The sequence below is a fragment of the Beta vulgaris genome, chromosome 3 (genome assembly GCF_026745355.1).
Source record: "Beta vulgaris subsp. vulgaris cultivar EL10 chromosome 3, EL10.2, whole genome shotgun sequence".
Taxonomy (NCBI): Eukaryota; Viridiplantae; Streptophyta; class Magnoliopsida; order Caryophyllales; family Amaranthaceae; genus Beta; species Beta vulgaris.
Window position 1 is genome coordinate 22,970,663 of NC_079204.1, and position 25,262 is coordinate 22,995,924.

General features: G+C 36.6%; 2 protein-coding genes across 2 annotated transcripts; both read left to right on the forward strand.

Annotated features, from left to right (window-relative positions):
* The first annotated feature begins 8,107 nt into the window (after positions 1 to 8,107).
* Positions 8,108 to 8,773, forward strand: LOC104907997 (protein FANTASTIC FOUR 1-like). The gene has a single exon (XM_010697034.1). It carries the CDS (start codon positions 8,108 to 8,110, stop codon positions 8,771 to 8,773), a length of 666 nt encoding a protein of 221 aa, XP_010695336.1.
* Positions 8,774 to 12,049: 3,276 nt separating this feature from the next.
* On the forward strand, positions 12,050 to 19,938 carry LOC104907980 (BTB/POZ and MATH domain-containing protein 2). The gene is made up of 4 exons (XM_010697010.4): positions 12,050 to 12,776; positions 14,759 to 15,107; positions 18,594 to 18,870; positions 19,525 to 19,938. Exons 1-4 carry the CDS (start codon positions 12,370 to 12,372, stop codon positions 19,707 to 19,709), a joined length of 1,218 nt encoding a protein of 405 aa, XP_010695312.1. The 5' UTR covers positions 12,050 to 12,369; the 3' UTR covers positions 19,710 to 19,938.
* Positions 19,939 to 25,262: the final 5,324 nt, after the last annotated feature.

The window sequence follows — 25,262 nt, forward strand, 5'->3', positions numbered from 1 at the left end:
TTTAATTATAACTTGTGGAGAAACGATTATGAGTTTAACCTAGTCAAGTTATTTAAATAAATTACTTCCTATGTTCGAAATATTGTATGTTATAAGTTGCTAACCTAATAACATGGAAAATTATTTATATCTCCATGATATTAGAGAGAGTATATCCTTGTTGCCCGCGTGTAGATTACACGCTAAAAAATATGGAAATAACAAGGTATAACAAACTAAGCTACAAAGGAGGAAGCGCATAAAAAACGAGCAGATGTTCCTAAGTTCTAGGGAGACTGGAAACCAACTGACCAGTCAGCTCCTAGAATCTAGGGAGATCTAACAAACTTCCATTTATCCAGCCTCAACAAAATGCTCACGCTAAACATTGAAAGATGGATAATTATGCGTGGAGTTGTGCGCAAATTTAGTTGGAGAAGATTGTGGATAATGTGGCTTCAACAATGGTTAGATCATGGGCCACTTCTAACACCCATGTCTGCTTAATGGAGCAAAAATAGGAGCTGTTGTGGTCTTCTATATATAGCTCAACAATGAACTAAAATAAACTAACATTTTCTAGATTTATTAATATTTTATGTGAAAGTTTATTTTCAGTTATTACTCTTCAAGCAATTATTGTAATACTTTTCCAATTGTGGGTTGAGAGAACAAAAATCTTGCTTGTATTCAAGAAAGAGAAAAGAGAAATAGAAAGTGAAGAGAGAAAGAGAAGAGTTCTAGTGAGGAAAGTCACGTGTTTAGGGGGAACAAGGTGACTAGGAACAGGTTCCTAGAGGAACTAAGTGAGAATTGATTTATAATAAGTAGTAATAACTATTCTAAATAAAAGAGCAAGGTTTCTTTCTAAATAATTGAGGAAGAGAACCTTGTTAAAAGGATCTTCGTGTGTTCTTCCTTATTACTACTTCTCTTTATTAGCTTTCAAATTAGTTTATCCGCAAAAAAGTTTGAAAATCTCCCCAACTACAATTCACCCCCCCCTCCCTCTTGTATTTGATCTAATGTTTATACTAGACTAACAGTGATCACAACACAACCAACTTTGTGGAGTCCTTTAATGCATGCACAAAATCATTTAGAGACCTGCCTGTCATATCTTTATTGGAAGGTAATGTTACCCACCCCATTGTGGCCTAATTTATTTGCAAATATGTTTAGTTTCAGTCATTTAATTTCTATGATATTTCATTGTAGCTATAAGTTATTGGTGCATGAAAAGAATTGGGTCCAGGTTTGACAAAGCAATTGGCATGAACCCTGATGCCTTGACTGATTATGCCACAAGGATCTTGAATCAGAGATCTAATGAAGCTAGGTTTTGTCACTTGGTACAAGCAGGTGGGGGTGAGTTTTAGTAGGTAGGAAGACCATGTGCATTCCCCATTAACCTAGAGCATAGGAAATGTGGTTGTGGGAAGTGGTAGGGGACTGATATTCCATGTAAACACGGGCTTAGGGCTATTTTTGATCAAAGATTGGAGCCTAATGACTTTGTCTCTACCTACTACAAAGGGCAGCCTACAAAAGAACCTACTCAAACCACATGCACCCAATGCATGATTCAACCCAGTGGCCCTTGATTGAACTTCCTAAAATTTTACCCCCCCCCCCCATTTCCAAAGAACTACTGGGAGGCCAGCTAAGCAGAGGAAGAGAGGGAGATGTGAGAAGAAAAGAGGAAAAAGGAGCAGCACTGCCAAGTGTGGTCACTACAAGGAGGTTGGCCATAATTCTAGAACATGCAAAGGAGGAGCCACTGCCAAACAAAAGAAAGAAGATGTTGTTGCTGCTAGTGGTCCTTCAACATCACAATACCAACCCACAAATGTGTTTGGCAGCAGGCCCAGCAGCTCACAAAAGGGAAAGAAAAGACCTGCAACAACATCTAAGGGTGCATCTAAGGCTAAGAAGAGCAAGAACAACCCTTAAGTCTTGTACTCTCATTTCAGTGGATTTTTTTATTTTAATTTCATATTTTGCAACTCTCTAAATGCAATTGTCATGGGTTAATTAGTAGTTGACAAAAGCTAAAATTTTTGGAAATGTTGTGAACATCAATTTTTTTGGTGATGTGAAGCTACTGTTTTTTGGACAATGTAAACCTACTATTTTTGGTGAATCATACAAGTCACATTTTATTTAATGAAATTTAGATGCATTTGATTAATTTAGTTCCCATTTCAGTTCTTCATTACAAATACTAGTAAAAGAAACATGATAATTCTTATTTTGATGGCCGCTTGCAAACACTTGTGTTGTTGCTTGATTTTTTTTCTTCGATTCCATCATTTCCTCCAGCAACTTTGCATTATTTCCCACTTCTTCTTCTTCTTCTTCTTCCTCTTCTTCTTTTCTTCTTCGTCTTCTTCTTCTTCTTCCTCTTCTTCTTCTTCTTCTTCTTCTTCTTCTTCTTCTTCTTCTTCTTCTTCTTCTTCTTCTTCTTCTTCTTCTTCTTCAAGTATATCATCCCATTGCCTATCCTCATTGTGTTGCTCAGCATAACCACTACACCACCTAAATTTGTTACACACATCACACTTGTAGTACAATCGTTGCGTATTTAATGATAATTCCGAGCTCCTAATCGCAAATATTCTTCTACATTTGCAAGCAAGTCTTGTGTTTGCACTCTAATGTAGGAGGATTGAAAATTCGGTTTTTTCACCATATATCCCTGAATTATTTTTTTGCACCATATACCCTTTCAACTTTCCAAATTCACCATATACCCTTCACTTTTCGAAAAATACATCAACTTGCCCTTTTGACTAACGGTGTTAAACTTCCATTAGTCATTAACCCCTAATCTCCCCTTAAATCCTAATTAATTATCCTAAACCTAACTAATAAAAAAACCTAACTCAAAAATCCCATTAGCCCCTACCCACTCCCAGCCCACTACCCCATCCCCAGCCCCTAACCCACCCACCCACCCTAACCCTAACCCACCCTAGCCCCAACCATCACCACCACCTAACCGAATTTTCGCACCCACCACCTGACCCATCACCACCTGACCCATCACCACCTGACCGGATTTTCGCACCCACTACCCTACCGGATTTTCAGACCCCACCGTATTTTCGGACCTGTCCCCTTCCGCCATCCCCCACCACACAGCCCCCTCCCCCCTTATGCCATCCCCCACCACGCATCACCCCTCCCCCTCCCCCTCCCCCTCCCCCTTCCTTTTCCTCACAGCTCCCCCTCCCCCCTTCCGCCACCCGCAGCGCAACTCCCCCTCTCCTTCTCTCGATTTCATCCGGCACTCCGGGAGCCACCGATTGCGATGCTGCACGAAGGGGGAAGGGGGCTTCGGAGGAGGGGGTTGCGGTGCTGCGGGTGGAAGAAGGGGGGAGGGGGGCTTCGAGGGTGGTGGGGAGGGGACCTGTAATGGTGGGGGTGGGGGGAGGTGGGGGTTAGGGTATAAGGTATGGGGTTAGGGTATAAGGTATAGGGTAAGGGTATTAGGGTAAGGGTATTAGTGTTAGAGTTAGGGTTAGCTTAGGTTAGTTAATTAGGGTTAGAGGGTGATCAGGCGTTAATGACTAACGGAGTTTAACGCCGTTAGTCATTAAGGGTAAGTTGATGTATTTTTCTAAAAGTGAAGGGTATATGGTGAATTTGGAAAGGTGAAAGGGTATACGATACAAAAAAAATTTGTTAGGGGTATATGGTGAAAAAGCCGTTGAAAATTTGAAGAGCAAGTGTAGGATTGTGAGTTCATTGTAGTGTAAGAGGCAAAGTAGGCATAAGAGTTTGAAGAGTGCATCAAATAGGTTCTGATGTTCTTTAAATAACCCCAAAAATATCTCCCAACGGCTAGTTTTGATTTTTTTTTTTTAGAAACTAGTCGTTATTACCATTTTCATTCATTTATCTTATACTTCAAGGGTATACGGCGCATAAGAAACTTGCACTAACGGCACACTAATACCGTTCATCATTAATGGCATTTGGTGCAATTTAGTCAAACCTCAGGGGCATTTGGTGCATTTTTTCAAACAACGAGGGTACCTGGTGCATTTCGTTAAACCTCAGGGGTACCTCATGAAAAATCCGCTATAGTAAAACTAGCAAATCACAGCAGGATGATGGTACTAAGTACTAAGAACACCATATTTTTCAATATCTCCAACTTTTTTCTTCTCAATACAAACTCATATTTATTATCTCAGTGTTTTATCTTCAAGCTGTATATATCATAAGCACGTATCCTTCCTAATTACTTTTAAGACAACCAGTTACAATTATGAGTATGATTGTCACATTACATTTTTTTTAGTTGTTTGAGCTCAAAAAACAACTATTTGTTTTTTTAGCTTGAAAGACTGGATTTTTAGTTTCAATGTAATATAATTAATTTTAGAATTGTATATAGTTTTAGATAGATGGTCAAGCAATTGAAGTCCAAAAAAACAATCACTTAATCATGAATCAAACAATTAAAGCCCTAAAACAATCACTTAGATGCATATAAGGCCAAGAAATCCGACAAATATCAATAACTAACTAAATTCACCAATTTTAAGCATGAAGCAAGAAATTACGGCCAAAAACAATTCAACAAAACGAGCACCATGATCCCAAAGGGGGCTACAATCCCCATACTAATTCCTCAAACAATCATCTTCAACTAAGGAGAAAAGGGGGATAAATAAGGTTCATCCTCGAACAATAAACTTCGGATATAGGTTCTAATTTCTAAAATATGACTCAATAAAAAGCTGAAAAAAAGTGAGAATAAGACATACCTTTTCTCATACTCCAAATATACATTACAAGTTAATATGTGACGCCGAACAACACCTGTTCATAACCAATTGTAATACTTTGTATTTCTGGGAGTTATTTTTAATAAATAAGAAAATATAAAAAATACAGTTGAATGTATTTTTATTAAATGAATAATATTATTCACTGAAAAATATAGTTTGGTTAAGCCTACAATTATAATTTAACTATACAACCTACTATTTGTACCTAATTATATTATAATTCGATTTTGTTTCATTTTTCCAAATCAATAAAATAAGAAATAAGAATTCGATTTGAAAAACAAGTCCTAGTGAACATAAGTTTCACATGCTATAAATAAGAGGGAAAAAAAAGAAATAAAACCCTAACTTTTCGTAACCAGCCATTTTCTTCCTTCCCCAAAGAAACTTCTCTCTCCTCTCTTCTTCTCCACCGTCACTCTTCTTCTATCCTGCTGCACTACTTCTCTTCTCCCATCCCCTAAGTCATCTTCATTGACCTTAGGGTGTGGGAGTCAAGAGTCTGGTGTGAGGCTTTCTGCTGTGAGTCGAGTCGAGTGTGGTGTGCGAGCGATGTTGTGCGAGGTGAGCAAGGGTATGTCGTGCTAGGTGAGCGAGGGTGTGTTGACTCGTCGGCGCTGCTGTCGAGTCGTTCGTGGGTCGACGAGTGTGTGAGCGATGTGTGTGGCTCGAGGGTGTTGTGTGAGCATTGTGTGTGACTCGAGTCTGTTGTGTGAGTCAAGGCTTCAAGCGTGCGGCTAGTCGAGGATGCGCGTCGAGGATGTGTGAAGCTTGTGTGTTGTGTGTTGTCGTGCAGTGTGTGTGTTGTGTGTGTGGCTACTGCTGCAGTCGGAGTTTCGCGCATCGATGGTGGTTGTTGCCGGTGAGTCAGTCCGGTATAAATAAAATTCTTTCTTTTCTACTTTAATTTAATTGTAAATCCTGATTTTGTAATTCTTATATATATCTTGTATTAAGTTTGTATTATAAATAAAGTATAGTATAAGTTCAAAGAAATCAGGTTTAGAATTGTATTATTAGTTCTTGTGATTATTTTATTTTTTAATTCTGATTTTATAATACTTATGTATAGTTGTTTAAGTTTTGTTTTTATGATATAATATAAGTTAAAAAGAAATCACATTTAAACACCTTATTACTAGTTCCTAAATATGTTTAGTTTCAATAAAGATTATGAAAAGAAAGTTTAAACAACAAGAACGATTATTTTTATAATTCGAAACCCCATGTTTTATATAGTTAAATAAGCCGATTTCTATTTATTAATATTACCAAAGACTCAACACTGAAATACCTTTATTATTCGATTAGGTCCCAATTTCATAAGCGGAACATTTTAAGTTAGACAACGAAAATTCTCTGTTACAAGGTACATACGCGTATTAGTTTAATTAGATATGTTAGTATCATGTTTACATTATGAATTGTTTCATTGGAACCTAGAATCATGATAAGGAACATTTGTATGGTTATGATTGATTAGATTGTTTGCTAACATGAAATCAATTGGAAAATTTGTATGTATTTCCTTGTTGTAAGACTTGTGAGTTGGAACGAATTATTATTGTTGCGCATAATTCTATCGTATCACAAGCATGCAATGAGAATTGGATTGGAATCTTATGATTAATTGTTGTAGTAAGAAAGTTACAAGAGGTCGCCTAACTAAAGGCTATAACAATGTACCTAAGAAGGAAAATAAAATAATCATGTGCTTAATGTTGTATAAATGAGTATTACTAAGAAGGATGGTTGGCGATAAACTTGTAGTTGGAATCCCCTACAAGTAGTAAACCACGGGGGGGGGGGGGGGGGGGGGGTTGTGGGACATGCTCTACACTCCTAAGCAAGCCTATTATGACGATAGTAGAGTTCGTATAAATTTTGATAACTCAAGTAGGCGGAAGGTTCCGTACAATCTTGGGGGTATGCATATTAAGGTGATGGGTGTGAAGCGGAATGAAACCACATTTATATTCCATCTAGATCGAGTTGTCTATTAAGGATTAAGTAGCTCGTATGATTCTAGAAAGATGATTGATAGAGCCCGTTCGTAAAATTAATAAAATGAAATGTAATATTATTGTAATATCATGTTTAGGAATGAGTATTATTATTCTGATTATGCTTAGTGTATTATTAAACTGATTATGTATGTACTCAACATAGCTAATTGGTTATTAATTCTTGTTGACCTGTGATGAACCATTAATACTTCAATGGGGAGCAGATAGATTAGGTATGCTAATGATGTTGTATGAGTTCGGGAATAAAGGGGATACTCTTTGGTTTATGAACTTTTAAACCTTCTAGAGTTTATTTATAATTTACTTAATTAGTTAATGGTTTGAATAAAGGGGTCAATGGTGATTCTCGAGTTGTAGTTAAGTTAACATTTTATTTTCGCTGCAATATAGTTTTCATAATAAAGAGTAAGTTAATGTTTTATTTTCAAATAAGCATTGCGTTTCACCGCGGCGGTAACACTATCAAAGTTGATGCAACGTAGTTTAGACTTGTATGGATTTTGGGGGTGTTACAAAACTGGTTGTCAGAGCCAAAAGTTCCTATTTTCAAAGATGTTTCAAAATATTTTTAAAATGGGTAGTATGGGATAGAGCATATAGCTTATTTTTACATGCATTAAATCATATGAATGATATTATTTGTAATCCCTTTCTTGCCTTACTTGGCTAATATATTTATAGGAAGTATGCAAAAATATTGTGGAATGAATCAAATGTTTTGATTAAATAAATTTTTTGTTGGTTATTTGATTGAATTTGTGAAAGGTTCTTTGAAACCTTCGAAGATGAATATATTAGGAGGATGTACAAGGATAGGTACATAGATAGTGGTATTTTTAGGAGCACTAAGTTAATTTCAAATTGGTATAGTTGTTCTAAAGATGTTTCAAAAGGTATTGAACGAAAACCTTGTTTTGAATATTTTAAGACATAACCATTTCATCGTTGAAAATATTTTGAACTTGTTAAGGAGTTCTAAAATTTAAAATAATCGTTTTACCTCTTATATATATATATTTTAAAACATTTACTTCACTAAAACTTAATCTATTTTTCTTCCTTTTAATTCACAGATGGTTTACGACATAGGTTCTAAGTAATACTTGCTGAAACACCGAATAGCGGAAGACTGGGACATCTGGGCCTATAAGATGAAATCTTTTGTGGAATATATGACCTTATAGGGAGATATGAGACTAGGGACGGAATTGTAGGAAATAAATTTTACGCTTCAATATGTCCCTAAGGAAGAACCCTACCTTTTTGTACACCATAGATACGGGGATTTGTGGTTAGAAGATGAGGGGTTTTAACGCAGCCAAACACACTTTGTGGAACCAATACCTTCCTATTGTAGGGCATTTCGTCACTAACCTTAAATACTACGAAAATCAAAGGAGAATTCATGAGAAAAGAAGTTGGGAGCCCTCTACCTCAGCACCTCCACTTAGAGGAACCTATCATGTGGGAGTAAGCTCGGGAACTAAGGTTGTAGATGTGAATTTTGAGAACCCTAGAGTTAAAACTGATCCACAAACGACATCTAGAGCTGTAAAAAGAGCAAGATATCAGACTTTTGGGAATGAGTTCATACCCGAGAACCACCAGATAGAGTCAAACCTTAGAACTGTTACCTACATTTTCAATGATGAAGAGAATAATAGGACATTCATCGCAGTGGTTGGAGAAGATCATGTTGCACCTATTCTTGACTTAGAAAATGAGGAAGAGGAAGATCCTAATGAAAATGAGCCTGATGAAGAGGATCCGATTGAGGAAAATGACCACGAAGAAGAAAAAGAGTCCATAGAAGAAGAAGAAGAAGAAGAACCCATAGAAGAGGAAGAAACCATGGAGGAAGATGAACCTATAGAGGATGAGGAGCCTTTTGAGGACGAAGCCGACATGAAAGAAGGAATAGAAAATCCTTACTCAAATGACAAAACTCACCATCATAGTCCCTAGTTTCTTTTGAAAGTATAATTAAGATTAGAATATTATTTTAGTTGTTTATTTCAGTTTTAGTAAGGCTTGCATGCTAAGTAGCAGAATTAGCATTTGCGATTCCTTTATTTTATTCATATTATGTTTTCTTTGAAACAATGATTTTTCCATTTTCAATAATAATGCACTATTTAATCCTTTTATTATTAGATGCAATGTCTTATTTGATATGTTTATATTGTAAGTCCATAAAGATGTAATGATTGTTCGCAATAAGAATGTGTTATATGAACGTGCAAATGTGTAATAGTTATATGAATAAACGACTATGTGTATGTCACTGAAACAACCGTTGTGTCATTTTTCGGCGCAGAAGGGTTTCGTCAGGCCGACACGCCTGAAACCTCTCTGAATGTCGAGCAATCAATTCGTAACTTAATGCAGATCACACCTAATCTATCCCAAGTGCATAGCCGGGATGAGGGATTATCTGAAAAGGTTTCCCGTAGGAACTCACCAGTAGTGAATGCGAAAGGGTGGCCAGAAGAATTGGAAAATTGGATTGGAGAGTTTGATAATATTTTCTTTAGCCTCACCTGTCGAGATGAAAAGATTGTGCCCTTAGCAAGCTATTACCTCCAGGGGATGCCCACTTTTGGTGAACTCAAGCTAAGGACAACCTCCTAAAACAGCCTAACTTTGCGTGGAAAAACTTTAAGAAATTCTTGAGGGATACGTATTACCCATCTTACCTCAAAAAGAAGAAAGCTCGGGAGTTTATGATGCTAGAGCAAGGGAACATGTTTAATTTGTTGAGGAATATTACCGAAAATTCATTGAATTGATGAGAATTGCTCCATGCATTTGCGTATTTTAAACGTTTATAATTTATGTAACTTGATGTATTTAATAAAGTTCCATAAATTGGAACATTAAAACTTCCCGTGCATTATGCAAGGGTGGAAGAACTAGTAGTATTTATGAAGATCTACTCTCTCTGAGTTCTTGATTCTATTTTTCCATGGGAATTAAAGTAAATGAAATTTAAGAGGAATGTCAAGCGTATTTTCTTATTTTGAATAAATTGTGGAAAAAGTTGTTTTTAGGAGAAATAATGAAGAATAATTATGAAAGAATATTACATGTATGACTAGTTCAACCCTCGAGTTGAATAAACAAAACAAACAATTTTCTAAGAAGCGAATAAATGGTGGTGGGATAGGTTTTTTTTAACAAAATTATGGAAACATGTAAAATCAAGAATATAAACAAACAAGAATATTTTTCCTTGGATATTGTCTAAGGGAGTTTTAATTCTCTCTAAGCGCCGAAGTTAAAATTAATTTCCTTCATATCGTCCACGTAGGACAACTCGTTAGAATTTTGATTTTTTTTTGTACTTAAGCAAAATCGCTACTTAGGATTGCGGTTAACCATAATGAGCCGCAAATTTCGTAGCGGTTAAGAGAAAAGAAAATTGTCACATTGAGTAGCAGTTCATCAAACATGACCACTACTCTACGCGATGTATTCTGTCACTTTAGTCAGTAATGGGAAAGCTAATGAAATCGTTACTCAAGGTAGCGGTTATATAGCTACCAAAACTAGGTAGTTGCATATAACAACATATATAATTATTTTAGCGACGAATCTTAAAATTTCCAATTTCTAATTAGAAACACAATATTTTTCGTTGCTAAATCCATTTCTAACTAGAAACAGATTATTTTCCGTTGCTAAGTCTATTTTTAATTATAAAGAAATTATTTTCTGTTGCTAAATCCATTTCTCATTAGGAGCATATTATGTTCTGTTAGGTAACCAAAAGGAACCCTCACCAAGTGACAATTTACTAGTAATAAACTGCTATTTTGTTTTATTATTAACCGCTACTTTAGGTAGAGGTTTGTTTTGCCAAAAATTAAAAAAATAATTTTCCGACGTGCTGTCCTACGTAAACGGTATGTAGAGAATTAATTTTGACTTCGACGCAAAGAGGAAATCAAAACTCCCTTCAACAATCACGTCAAAAAAAACTCTCTTTGACAATCCCGTCAAAAAAAAAACTCCCTTTGATAATATATTAGTTTGCTAAACGACGCCATAGAATTTCCTATTAATGCCCTAAATACGTATAATATACAGTATTTTTTTATTTTCAGATTTTCTCCCTTCTTCATTCACTTTCCCTCCCCTCATCTTCCACATCACCATTGGACACCAGTGCACCACACCACCGCCGCTGCACCACCACCGACACACCACCGCCGCCGCACCACCGCTGCTGCACCACCACCGATACACCACCACCGTATCTACACCAGAATATCACCCACACCCTCCTCTCCTTTGTTTTCTTCCTTTAAAGTGAAAAGAATTAAAAAAAGGGAGGCGTCCACCATGGACACCCCACCATCGGTGGAGGCGTCCACCATGGACACCCCACCATCGGTGGAGGCGTCCATGGCAGGCGTTCCACCACATGGTGAGGCGCCTGCCATGGATGCCCCACCACAGTGGTGAGGCACCTGCCATGGACGCCTCCACCCGTGGTGGGGCATCCATAGTAGACGCCTCCCTATAAAATAAATTAAAATTAAACGTGCCCTTTCTTTACTTCAAAGTACTAGATCTTGATATGTGATTAACTCACCATTGTTGATCCCTAAGCTTCATTTCATATTTCATTCTCTGCCTTGATATGTCAATTGGAAGATTTTTTTTTTCAATTCTCTGCCTTGAAATGTAGAGGATTTTTTTTTCCAGTTCCATAAAGTTTGAATTCTGTTGGCATTGGGTTGGTGGGCGGCGGCGGTGGTGGTGGCAGGCCCAATGATAGTGGTAGTAGGGAAAAGGGAAGGGAAATGGAGAAAGAGAAAAAGGAAATGGAGGTATACATATACAGTATAAAAATACTGTATTTAGGGTGTTAGTAGAAAATTTCAGAACATCAAATAGCAAAACCTATAATATATCTCTATTATATAAGGCAACACATGAGGGACACCAAAAATTAGAAAAAGGAAAAAAAAGAAAAAAAAAAATAGAGGATAACTAACTGTTTTATTTGAATGAAAAAAGGAGGGAAAAGTAGGACTTTAAACTGAACATTAGTTTTTTGAGAAAATAAAATGTCAAGACAGTTTCTCTACTCAATTAATTTCATTTTCTACTTTATTTGTTATCACACGTTACCGTACGCATTGCGTGGATACAAGACTAGTTGAGAAATTATTCAAACATATAAACAGTATCTTTTAGGACAACTAAACAAACAAACCACCCCTATATGGTAAGCCAATCATGAGATTAACTTCATAAAATAGGTGGGGAATTGGCGTCATTTCTCGTTTAAAAACACTGGAAAAAAACTACGACGACGCAAGCAACCTATATCAGGTGAACATCCTATCACCTACAACGAAAACCCTCTAATCCAATTCAAATTCAAAATTCAAGCTAAATCTCGACTTCAACCAATTAATTTCACTCAATTTCAATTTGATCGCATCGCCAATTTCAATAATTCCACATCGTTTCAGCAACAATCAGCCATCATCAACTCAACAACACCGAAAATTAGGGTTTTGTAGAAGTGAATTTTGTTTGTTAAATTGATGGGAATTTCCAAGGTTTCTGTAGAACCCTCAAACCCTTCCACATCCTCATCTTCATCCTCTTCAATTGCTGTTATCGAGACCATAAATGGAAGCCATGAATTTAAGATCAATGGTTATTCGTTATCCAAGGGTCTGGGAATAGGGAAGTACATTGCTTCTGATACTTTCATGGTGGGCGGATACTTGTGGGCTATATACTTTTATCCTGATGGTAAGAGTCCTGAGGATAATGCCAGCTACGTCTCGCTGTTTATCGCCTTGGCAAGCGAAGGGACCGATGTTCGGGCTTTGTTTGAATTGAAGCTTGAAGATCAGAGCGGGAAGGAGATTCATAAAGTTCATTCTCACTTTGGGAGACCGCTTGAGACTGGACCATACACTCTGAAGTATCGCGGTAGTATGTGGTAAGCTTCTGATATCAGGCTCTCCGCTCTTGTATTGGAATTATGCGATCATTGTAGTGAATTTGATATAAGTTTGATATGATACATGTTGTGTATTTGTGTGAGTTTGCTTTGATATGGGAAAATAGAATTTTGAGATAATTGGGGTTTTCATATGAATTGGGGGGTGCCAATAGTTATGTGATGTATTTTGTTGGTATAGATGTTGAGTTGAGGTTATGTGATGAATGCCTGTGTGCGATTACTATTGATTTAGGCTAGAGCTCCATTATTAGGATGCAACTTGGGAATAATATCAAAATTATGCATGTTATGATAGTGATCAGGTAAGTTCATTTGGAGCAATGTTCGTATGATGTTGTATTTATCATTATAGATTAATATGGGATCTTTTTATGCTTGCATATTTGGCTATGAAGAATCTAAGAGTGAACTTGGAGATGAAATACTAAATGAGTGGAAAATGAAGAAGTTGTATGTTAGATGGGAATTTTGCTGGTCACTATATCTCAAATATGAGATGTTTGGTTGATATTAGTAGCAAAATGTATATATGGAAGGGTGATTGATCGTTTTAGGTTACGTAGACACCACATCAGCTAATGCATGCGCTAGTATATTGGGAATTCTTTACCAGTATGATTATCTAACCAGTCTATTCAAAATTTTGGGATATACGGGAAGAATTGCAAAGTGCAAGCGAAAGATGCAGAGAGGAAGGTTCTCTGCATGTATGATTCAGAACTCAGCATGATAAAGAGAGAGGCTTTATTTTGAACTTGTTTCTTTCAGATAAGTTTAAATAAGGTTTTAGTTTATGTAAGTTATTCCAGGCATTTTGATCCTTATTCAAATAAGTTCAGCAAAAATACTATCACAAATTTTTCTTAAGAACAAAGGTGAAAAGAATAGGTAATAATGCAATGCTTTCTAGGTTTTTATGAGGAACAGAGACAGCAAAGAAGCTGCCATTTTCCTTTTATTTCTCTTTCTCTTTCTTGATTTTGATAGTATCAATAAGCGTTGCATTAGATAGAGGGTTGTGTATGTGAATCGATTGACAAGCAAAAACCCTGCTTTAATAAGATTTAAGGATTTCATTCACTTACTTTTTTCTGGTAAGAAATTGAAGAAAGACTTGATGTAACAGGAGAACTTAGGAATTGGGGAAAAGGATAGCAAGGGGTAAGATAGAGATGAGACAGAAGAAAGGAAGGGATGATCAAGGACCTTATATAAAATTGTACTTTTATATTGTCTTTGCTTCTTATTGATGCATTTGCTGCTAGACATTTAAGAAGGTTTAGTTCATATTCTGATGAGCTTCTTGCTCTTCTTTTTGGCTCTTTTGGAGTAAAATTGCCATGAAGTGGTACTTCTGTTAATGCTTATAAAATATTAAGTGTAATGCCTATCCTATAAAATTATCTGCTCCCAAACTCATTTGAGCAAGACAGTCAGTAGCTCTTCTACAGTATTGGCCATGATCTTGTTTTCTATGTATTTGAAAGAGCTTTTTGCTCTTCACATGGTACTTAGAGTGTTAAACAAGAGCGACTATTATTTCATCTTGAAGCTTATTATTTGAAAAGTTAGAATTAGGACAAGGTGAAAGGCAAGTGAGCTAGTATTTTAAGGGGAGAGGGACAGTTTCATTGATCCCGTGGTTACTTGTCTTTGTTATTTGTGGAATACTGGGATATTCGGTCCCTTGAAATCATTTATGAAGGCACACCTATAATTAAGATCATACCTGTGAAATTTTCCGAAATGTAAAATTCTTAATTATATGTTTGTAGAATGTGTGCTTTTGGCCATGCATGTTCTGTTATGTTGGACATTTTATTTATCCCCTTTTCGTTCCCAAATTATTTGGTGAGGCTATTTGTTTGGAGTATGTTTTTGTCAAGATGTGCATGATTTTCATATATGTTGTTGAGGCCTGAATTTTGACTTGCACATAAACTTGTTGATTGCTTTAGGGGCTATAAACGCTTTTACAAAAGGACATCACTGGAGTCATCTGACTACCTTAAAGATGATTGTCTTGTTATCTCTGGCACTGTTGGTGTTGTGAAATCACATACTGAGGGACCTAAACAATACTTAATACCAGTCCCTCCCTCGAATATTGGGAAACAATTTGGGCAACTTCTAGAGAGTAAAGACAGTACTGATGTAAGTTTTGAAGTCGATGGGGAGGTCTTCACTGCGCACAAGGTGATCCTGGCAGCACGATCACCTGTCTTTAGGGCTCAACTGTTTGGTCCAATGAGGGAAAAGAAGATGGACTGCATACAGGTTGAAGACATAGAAGCTTCAGTGTTCAAGGTCCATTACTCTCTTTCTACTCCTCACTCGTTTGGTAATCTTGTGTGCATAGAATTTGCTTTTCTGGGTGGCGTCTTAGCTCTGTGTTGGGTATTTTCCTCTGTTACATTTTCTTACATGTATGATGTATCATCAATCTAACAACAGTCTATTAGTGATGAGAATGTTGTATTTATGATTCCTCATTTCGTATATATTCTAAACATATTGCCAGCCATTTTTTGTTCTGGTTTCAGTTAGGAAAAAATTTAAAAGCTTGAGGAAATCTTTGTCGAAGCGTCCTTCATTACTACAATGAGATCATAGATTGAAGTTTGTGCATGATTGTGAGGACATAATTATTGTGGCATTGCAGAAGCAGTTTCCAATTGACAAACTAGGAAAAACTGAACTTTATAGTTGTGATTTCTGATTCTGATAGACCTAATATGTAATATGTTGTGTGTTATCTGAAAAGCAGCTTGCCTTGTTATTTTATGAGCAATGTGCTATGAGGGCCTATACAGACTTAAGTTTTTGGCTCTATATGGAATCATGAGTATCAAGATTTGCGAAGGTTTTTTCGTTTAATAAGATATTATAAACGTTTGGTGAGGGATCATGAAGGCAGATATGGTGATATGGTACGGTGCAGTGTGATTCTGGCATCCATGTTAATGGCTTACCAGGCTACCCCAAAGTGGAAAGCATTACCAAATATTCCTATCGTGGGAAACCATCATGTAGACTGTGCTTAACGAATCGTGGGTCACTGGCTGCCAAATTATATGAACTTTGAAAGTGCCAAATTGTATGTTAAAATTTATAGGGCCTGTCTTGACTCATGAAGGGAGAATCAATGGGTATGATTCAATAGGGGTGAGAGGAGCTGCAATGAAGATGTTAAGAACTATAGGGTTTGAGGGGTAGAAGTCTTGATCTGACCTTTGAAGGAGCATTCAACGAAATTAAGATGTATAATATTGGAGCTTTTCTTCAGTAGGGTTGGATGAATTAGATTGTATGATCTCCGAGTGCCCTACCTGTTCTGGCCTCTTTTGTGATGGCTGTTATATGTATGGGTGTTATGTTAGGACCCCTGGCTTGCCACCAATTTATTTCTTTATTTCTCTCTAGTATGAATCAATCAACTAAAAGCACGAAACAGAGACAAGGGATTTTGCAGAAATTAGAGTGAGAAGAGGGAAATGCAGAAAAAAAGTGAGAAATTTGATAGATTGTTGCCAAGCATGAGCTTGCAACCCTATGCTTTTGAGTGGCTTTATTCACTTCCACTCTTTCACTGGAAAGAAGTTCAGATCACACATTATGAATCTCCTTCTCTACTCCTCTATCCCCCCCCCCCCCCAATTACAATCTGAGCATCAAATTCTGTAGCTAACATGCTCTGCCACATCCCGTGGCTCTAAATGAATTACAATAGGCTTTCCATTACTACCTTCCCTTAGTGGTGCTCCTAGCATAAGTGAGAATGACAGGTGGCTTGGGTGGAGCTATCACGTGGAGTTTATTAACACTTTTGATCCCTTGTCAGCTGCTTTTGAATTTTGGCCCTTTTTCGTAATTATTTCATGTGCATGATTTAATCTCAAGGTTAAGAGAGTTTCTTTGGGAAACATATATACTAATGATAATTGAGGCTGTTCCGCACTGTATGGGAAAATTAAGATATCAGCTGGAATACTATTGTTTTGTTCTGGACATTAAGTTTCATTCGTTAAGGACTAGGACAATCGTATAGTTATATGTCATGCTCCAGCAAATTGTCTCCTAGTGAGAAGTGAACTTCTTCCCCGCTTTTATTTGCAAACTGAAGGTAGTATAATTTAGGTTATCCATTGGCAAGATTTGAGTCCTGCATAGCCTCTACTTGATTCCTTGGATAAGACTGTAAAGTAAATCTGTAAAGGTTTTAGGTCTTAATTTTTTGTTGATAATGTGCTAATTTATTTTTTGTGTCAGACCTGCTCTTCAAATTGTAACAAAAGGAAAGACAGAAAATTCTTAAATTGAAGAATACAGTTAAATGTTTGGCCATTTTGAGGGCTGAAAGACAGCTTATCATAGCACTGTCTTACGACACAATCACTTGTAGAATGTGTGGCTTCTATCTTTCTTGATTGGAGACATAGTTTGTCAGTTGCCTTTTCGATCAATGGTCTGGTCTTAGCCCCTCTTTAAAGTAATATCAAGGCCATGTACCACTGAAGCTGTTATCATGATATAATTGGAAGATTTGGTTAGATGCAATTGATGTTGATATGGTTTAATATAGTATTGATGTGGAATTTGAAGGATTCAGAGTTCAGACTATAGAGAGATGGCAGTGGGGTTTTAGTTTCAACTTGAGTGTTGAAGTCATCATCTAAATTTGGAAGTTATATGAAACATATTGAAGAAGAAGGAATTAAAGTTCTTAACCTGAATTCTTTTCCTGGAATTGGAACTACACTTTATCACCATCTGAATACTTTAGCCTTTAGTAATTGAGACTCACAATTGACACCTGGTGCTCTAGTAATTTTTAAACAGCTACATCTTGTCTGCTAGATTGTCTTTAGCTGCTAATTCTGAGATCACAATCCTTTCACTAGTGGCATTATGTCAGAGTTTCTTTTACTTGGCACACATACAAGCATTAAATTCCCGAAAGATGTGAAATTTCCATCTGAGAGGTGCATATACAATACATGGATTTTCTTTTCGAGTTGAATTATTTGCATCAAGTCGCTTATAATCTAGTGAATACATGAGGTTTTCTTTCCTCGTAGATAATGCCTAAATGTTCAATGGAAAATTCAGATCTTGTTGAACTTTTGGAAGGAGATAACTTATTGTTAATCTTTTACACGTTTATTTTTATAGCCTCCGAACGATATTGTAGAGAAGAATTCATAGCTGCTTTTGTTGTCTGCTTGCTTGTCTAGAGATATATTCTAGTGGTCACGCACAATCATGGTGTGAAAACAGGCCGCATCGTATCGTATGTATCGTATCGTCCGTGTCGTAAAGGTTTTCAAATCTATCAAACCGATATTACCCGCATTGTAAAGGTTAAAAAACCGTGTTTAGGCGAATCCTAGGGATATCTCAATATCTCATGGTTTAAGCCGATATTTGGCGGTACGACAACTGCATCATCCCCGTTCCCGCATCACCGTGACCGTTACCGTGATCGTGACCGAAACCATATTTTCGAACTATGGGCACAATGGACCTATTTGTTGTTCTGTATTATCAAACATTGCAGAAAGTTAAAAATTCTTCGATGTTTTGCCAAAGGAGTTCTTTTTTCACCCTGAATTCGTCTTAACATTTTGGAGAAAAGTATCCGATGCTGAGTGATATCACACTCCATTTACCTGTTGTTTCTTTGCCTGCTTCCATACAGGATGATTTTACTTGGTTAATATCTCATGTTAGAATGTGAAAGGTGTTATGTTTCCAAGTAGAGCTTATAATTTTCCATATTGTTCATCATTTCAGGCTTTGCTGCATTTCATATATTGGGATGAACTGCCAGACATGCATGAGCTAACTGGTTTAAATTACAATGGAGCTTCAACATTAATGGCTCAGCATATGCTTGCTGCTGCAGACCGCTATGGGCTTGAGAGGCTAAAACTTCTATGTGAGACCAAACTTTGTGAAGATGTTGCTATAAATAATGTAGCAACAACTTTAGCCTTGGCCCAGCAGCATCAGTGTTTACAATTAAAAGCTGAGTGCCTAAGGTTCATTGCATTGCATGAAAATTTAAGAGGTAAGCCAGAATGAAAGTTTATATTGGTTTACTGGATGGTGAAGCTGTAAGTAACCGATATTTAGTTATTGCCAATGTTAGATGGTATATGCAAAGAATTTTCTGCGATGATAATGATCCATTGACATTGGACCTTTATTTTTGTTTCTGGCATAGATTCATGGCCGATGCACTAGATGTATCTTGGGTATTGAGATGTTGTTGTCTCTACTTTATATAGGAATCAGCATCTACATGTTTTTTGGGTCATGTGTACTGCAATTAGAGTCGATGCGGTAGTTGTATCTTTTTTGGCTTTTGCTTTCTCTTGTAGCCGTATCTTGTCTCTTAATTGACTGATAGAAAATCCAGCATAAATCCTTTGCTTTATATCTGATTGTTTCATCTGGGTCCTAGATATACACCTTACGACATGATGTACTTTATTGTTTGTTGTACTTTGATTATGCCCCTTCAGAAAATGGGAAATAGTATACTATTGGTCCAGGATCCACCTATCGCCTGTCTCATTTCTCAGCAATGAATTTCTTTACTTATTCAATAAATAAAGCTGTAGTGTAATTCTCTGTTTGACCATAGAAATGTATGTTTTAGTAATCTACGGTTGTTGATATTTTGAATAGCTATCTGAAGTTTTAAATGGTTTTTTCTCAGCCGTGATGCAGACAGAAGGCTTTGAGTACCTCAAAGTGAGCTGCCCATCGGTCATTACTGAGCTACTGGAGTACGTAGCAAGAATTACTGAACATTCTAAGACCTCTTTTGGCTATGGAAATGATGTCACTATGCTGGATGGTAGTGACATGAATGGCAGACGAGTGAAGCAGCGATTATTTTGAGTACATATACCTTCTAGAATTCATCCAAGTTGTTGGGACACTTAAACCATGTATTTGTTTGTAAGAAATGTTGAAAAAAAAAAGATACTTTGACTTGGGATTCTATGTATGTTGATATATAGCATCAATTCTTTGAGCACTGTTTTATGGGGTTTCACGGTTTGTCATATAAGACCGTAAATTATATTACGTTTAATGTTGAAGCTTAATTTATAACACCCTTCTGTAAGTCTTTATGAATTACGACTGCTGGCGGCTTATTTGATAATGCCCTTCCAACTCCGGCTAATTTGAAGAAAGGGCAAATTGTTGTCCCTGACTGCTGATATCTTTGTGGGAAGCTTCTGAAGATATCTTTGATGACAAAGCTTCCCTCTTAAGTATCAATGTGGATCTCTCTGGTTACTGAGAGATGGGATGTGAATTGAAAGCTTTCATTGGCTATCTCTTTGATGGAAGGGACATAGAAGGAGAGAGTTCAGGCGATTTTGGAAGCCGAGATTAAGATCCCTCTACGACCAATGGAAGGGAGAGTGATAGGTTGGGAAATTGGAGCTGATAGTTGAAGTAGAAAGGCTGAAAGAGTTCTAGCTAATACGTCAACCCAAGCTAAACGACAATCACCAATCTTGAGGGGAATTATGAAGGTTCAAGGTGGAGCTACTCAAGTGGAATTGGTGCAAATTCATTAAAGGCGGTTTGATGCATTATCAATCTGAAAAGGAAAAAGGTATGGAGAATGGTTAAATATTAGGAAATTCTCCCTTGTAGTCCTAGGGTTTTGGGTTTTCTCGGTGGTAGGCTCTACGACCAGTAGAAGGGAGAGTGATAGGTTGGGAAATTGGAGCCAAGAGTTAAGTAGAAAGGTTGAAAGAGTTCTAGCTAATACGTCAATTCAAGCTAAACGACAATAAGCAATCTTGAGGGGAATTATGAAGGTTTAAGGTGGAGCTACTCGTTTGCTTTAACTTTATCTTTTGTTGCAATTGTAAAAGTCTCCAGAACTCTGATCCAGGAACCTCATGAACTTGCAACAACAATTCGTCGAGGACATCCTTAGTTTGGATCTGTAATTTGGTTTATGTTTGTTTAGATATAATATAGTGCTTTCAAAAAAAAAAAAAAGGTGGAGCTACTCAAGTGGAACTTTTCAATTTGAAAAGGAAAAAGGCCTGGAGAATGGTTAAATATTTGGAAATTCTCCCTAGTTGCCCTAAGGTTTTGGGTTTTCTCAGTGGTAGCACTTCTTATTTGTTTTTCTCATAGGTAGGTCCAACTTTAATCTTTTCTTCCTCGTATCACTTCCGTTGAGTTTTTGTTAGTTTTACTTTGTTTTTAGTTTGGCGCGAATAAGGTGACGTTTTCAACACGCAAAACGAGGTATTTGATCCGTTTTGCATGCATAGGAAAAATACTCTATTTAGGATTTGTGGGGTCAATTTGTCCGTAAGGACTCAATTTGAGGTCGGAATTATCAAAAAAGACCAAAAGTACCTCATTTTGTATATTAAAAACGCATCATTTTGCGTGTCAAACTAAAGCAGAGCAAAACTAATGCAAACTTAACAAAAATGCTACGAGGAAGAAAAAAATAAAGTTGAGACCTACTAATGAGAAAAAAAAAACAAAAAAATGCTACCACCGAGAAAACCCAAAACCTGGAGACTACCCTTAAATATTTGTCAACAACATTAGAAATCTTGTTATATCATTTTTCCTTTTTTTATTTCTCTGGTATTGAAGTTAGCAAATTTATGGTTAAGGTCCTCATGAGCTTGCTACTTGTGCAAAAAATGATCACTATTTAGTGTTGTTTTTAGAAAAAGAAAAAAAGAAATTGCGTCAATGCCTAATAACATAGCTGTAATCAACTCTTCAATCAAATACAAAACGTATTTTATAGGGTTTTTTCACTAAATACCCCTGTGGTTTTTCAAAATTCATGGGGTACCCCTAGTTTTTAAAAAAATGCACTAGGTACCCTTACTATTTCCACAAAATGCATGAAATGCCCTTAATGACTAACAATGTCAAGTTTCCATTAGTCATTAACCCTAATTAACCATTTGAATTCTAATTAACCCCTCTAATCCTAACCCCAAAATCCTAAACCTAACCTCTAATCTCGTAACACCTAACCCCCCACACCCTAACCCTAATCACCCAACTAGCCCTTGCTCCACCCCCGTAGCCCACCCCCGTTGCCACCCCCTTCCCACTCCCGCCGCATCCCCTCCCTTACACCCATCGCAGTCCCTCCCCCGCACTCGCTGCAGCCCCTCCCCACACCCCCGTAGCCCACCAACCCCCGTAACCACCACACCTCACTACTTCCTTCTTACCCTCAGTTGCTCTTCTCTTTGTGAACCACCAAATCACCACTTATTGCCTGTTGCCGTCGCAAAACAGCAACACAGTAGCCCATTCCCGTGAGTGTGTGTGTTTGTTTTGGAAGAAGAGAGGGTGGGGGGACTTTGATGGAGATCGAAGGGGGTGGGGAGTTCAACGGAAAGTGGATGGGGTGGAGAGTTCGACGGAAAATCGATGGTGTGAGGAAGGGGGTTGCGCGGGGTTGGGGAAGGGGGCTCGCGGGGGGTAAGGGAGGGGCGTTATTGGGGGTGGTGGGAGGGTGGGGGAGTGGTGGTGGGAGGATGGGGGAGGGATGGTGGAGTGGTGGTTAAGGTTAGCGTTAGAGTTTAGGGTTAAGGTTAGGGTTAAAGTTTAGGGTTAAGGTTTAAAATAGAAAATTATGGTTAATGACTAACGGAAAACTTGATACCGTTAGTCATTAATGGCATTTCATGCATTTTGTGGAAATTAGATTTTCCATTAGTCATTAACCATAATTTTTTATTTTATGCATTTTAAAAAAAATTAGAGGTACCCCATGAATTTTGATAAAGTATAGGAGTACCTCGTGAAAAAACCGTATTTTATAACAAGATTCGTTTATGGCATGCAAAGTTTATGTACAAAAAATTGAAGATACAACGTTATTAGATGGAGCTTGTAACTCTCACTCGCATTGACATGTCTTAAAGAAATATTTTCCCTTTGTTTAAGTTAAGTGGATTTTATGAAAAATTAGATTTTAAGATTACTATAAAGAGGAGTATTTTTGTGCTGACAATTCATAAGACACGGAAAAATCAACATTCTAACTAATGTGCAATTTATAATTTTGAGAATTCCGTATAACTAAATAACTTAAAAATTCATTTTCAACTAAATAAGTAACCAACTTACAAATTGCCCATATACCAAATCTATATTAAGTTGTAATTCAAACCATTGAAAAAACAGCGCGTCTTGCATACCACCGGCCACACGCGAAGTATAGGTGTGGTACGGTCGCGCGCGACATCCTGTTAGCCTGTCAGCTCATTTTCAAATGGTCATATCTCGCTCATTTCTTATTGGAATCGAGACTTTAACCAAACGTTAGAAAACTGTCGGACCGAATTTTCATCTCCAACTTGAATCTTCCCAAAATATTAAGTGTATGTGAGATATGACCTTTTGACGTTGACCCTTGTCGACAAACCCTTATGAACAAATAGAGTTACTTTTATGAACAAATGGGGGTATTTGTATGAATATATGGTTACTCTTAGCAATAAAATGGTGTTACTCTTATAAACAAATGTGGTTACTTTTATTACAAAAGGGGATACTAATTAGTTTACTTTTATGAACGAACAAGGTTATTCGAATGAAGAAAATGGGTTACTTTTGTGAACAATTGGAGTTACTTGATCAAATAGGGTTATTATATGAATAAATAAGGTTAATATTGTGAACCAATGAAGTTACTACTAGTATGATTAAATAGGGTCGTCTCATTATTTAGTGAGGTTACTTATATGAAAAAATGGTGTTAATTTAGTGAACAATTAGAGTTACTTGTATGATTAAATAGTTAAGTAAAGTTGCCTTTATGAACGAATGATGTTACTCGTATGAAATAACGGGATTACTCGTATGAATCAATGGGATTACTCGTACGAGTAAATAGCATCATCGTATGATTAAATAAGATTACTCTTATGAACGAATGAGGTTACTCGTATCAATAAATGGGGTTACTCTTATGAATGAATGGATTACTCATTTGGATAATTGAGGTTACTAATCAGTTTACTCTTATGAATGAATCTCGTTTGAATAAACGCAGTTACTTTTTTGAACCTTTGAGGTTACTCTTATGATTAAATGAGGTTACTTGTATGATTTATTGAACTTACTTGTATTATTTATTGAAGTTACTTGTATAAAATAAATGAGGTTACTAGTAATGAATTATAGGGTTACTCATAAGATTAAATACGATTACTTATAAATTGAATGACATTAGATCAGATTGTTGAAAAAGATTAAGAAAAAAGAGGAAAAAAAACCAAAACTATAAGGGCATGTTCTCCCCAACTTATTTTCAATTCAATTCAGTTCAGTTCATTTCAGTTCAGTTCAGCTCTGGACAATACTTTTACTCTCACATATCAGTATTCAGTTCAGTTCAATTCAGCTCAGCTGTTTTATGGCGAAGAGAACATGTCTAACACTTGTTAATCATCATAGATTATAACATTTCTTGATACTTCCAATCAAATTGAGGCACTACGGAACTAGAAAGCTACCTTCATCATCTGCAACTTCTCTATGGAAAGCCTAATTATCATCCTAATCCTCTTGTTCAACCACAATGAATTACACAAAATTAGCAAATTATCCAACCTAAGATCTTCACTCTTCAGTAGTTACTGCTCTAATTCCACATTCACCTTCAATTAGTCTTCTTCCATTTTGTTGTCACCGAAATCAAGAGGGTTTACCATGCCTAAGCCTGAGAAAACTCCGCCATTGATGTTAATAACTAAGTAGAATGAGGAGAAAGGAGGGAGGGGAGAGAGAAATTACTAGTGATTCGACATGGCAATGGTGCGAGGAAGGAATTTAAGGGCTGGGCCTTTTTTACTTTGTGCTCTATAATTTATTTACTCCGCCTTATGGGCCGGCCACATATAAGAATTTGTGTTGAAAAAACAAGATGATAATCTAAACTAGATGCAACTAACTCAAGTAGTATAATATACTCCCTCCGTCCCATTTTATAGTTTTCGGGTTTCAAAAGGTGTTTCAAAATGTTGTTCCCATTTCCCTTGTTTCTATTTTTTAACACCATTTTTTACTCTCTCTCAACCTTTTCACATAAGTTTTTGACACAATCATTTAATGTTCTTCAATCTTATTGATTGAGTATAGGAAAAAAATATTGTTTTTACTTTTTCTCTCCTCTTTTCACATGTTCATCCATTAATGTTCTAATTCTTTTTTATTTTCAATGACTATAATTGCAAATAAACAACAATTTCAAATATATAATATTTATGGTTTTTTTATTTTTTTTGTCCAAAATCAAATGAGAATTATAAATTGAGAAAGAAGGAGATACAAATTAGTCGAATCCAATCAAGAAACATCCTTGATTTTAGGTGGATCTGGTTTTGGATTGTACACTAAACAATTATTACAATATTATAGTCAGATTCAGAA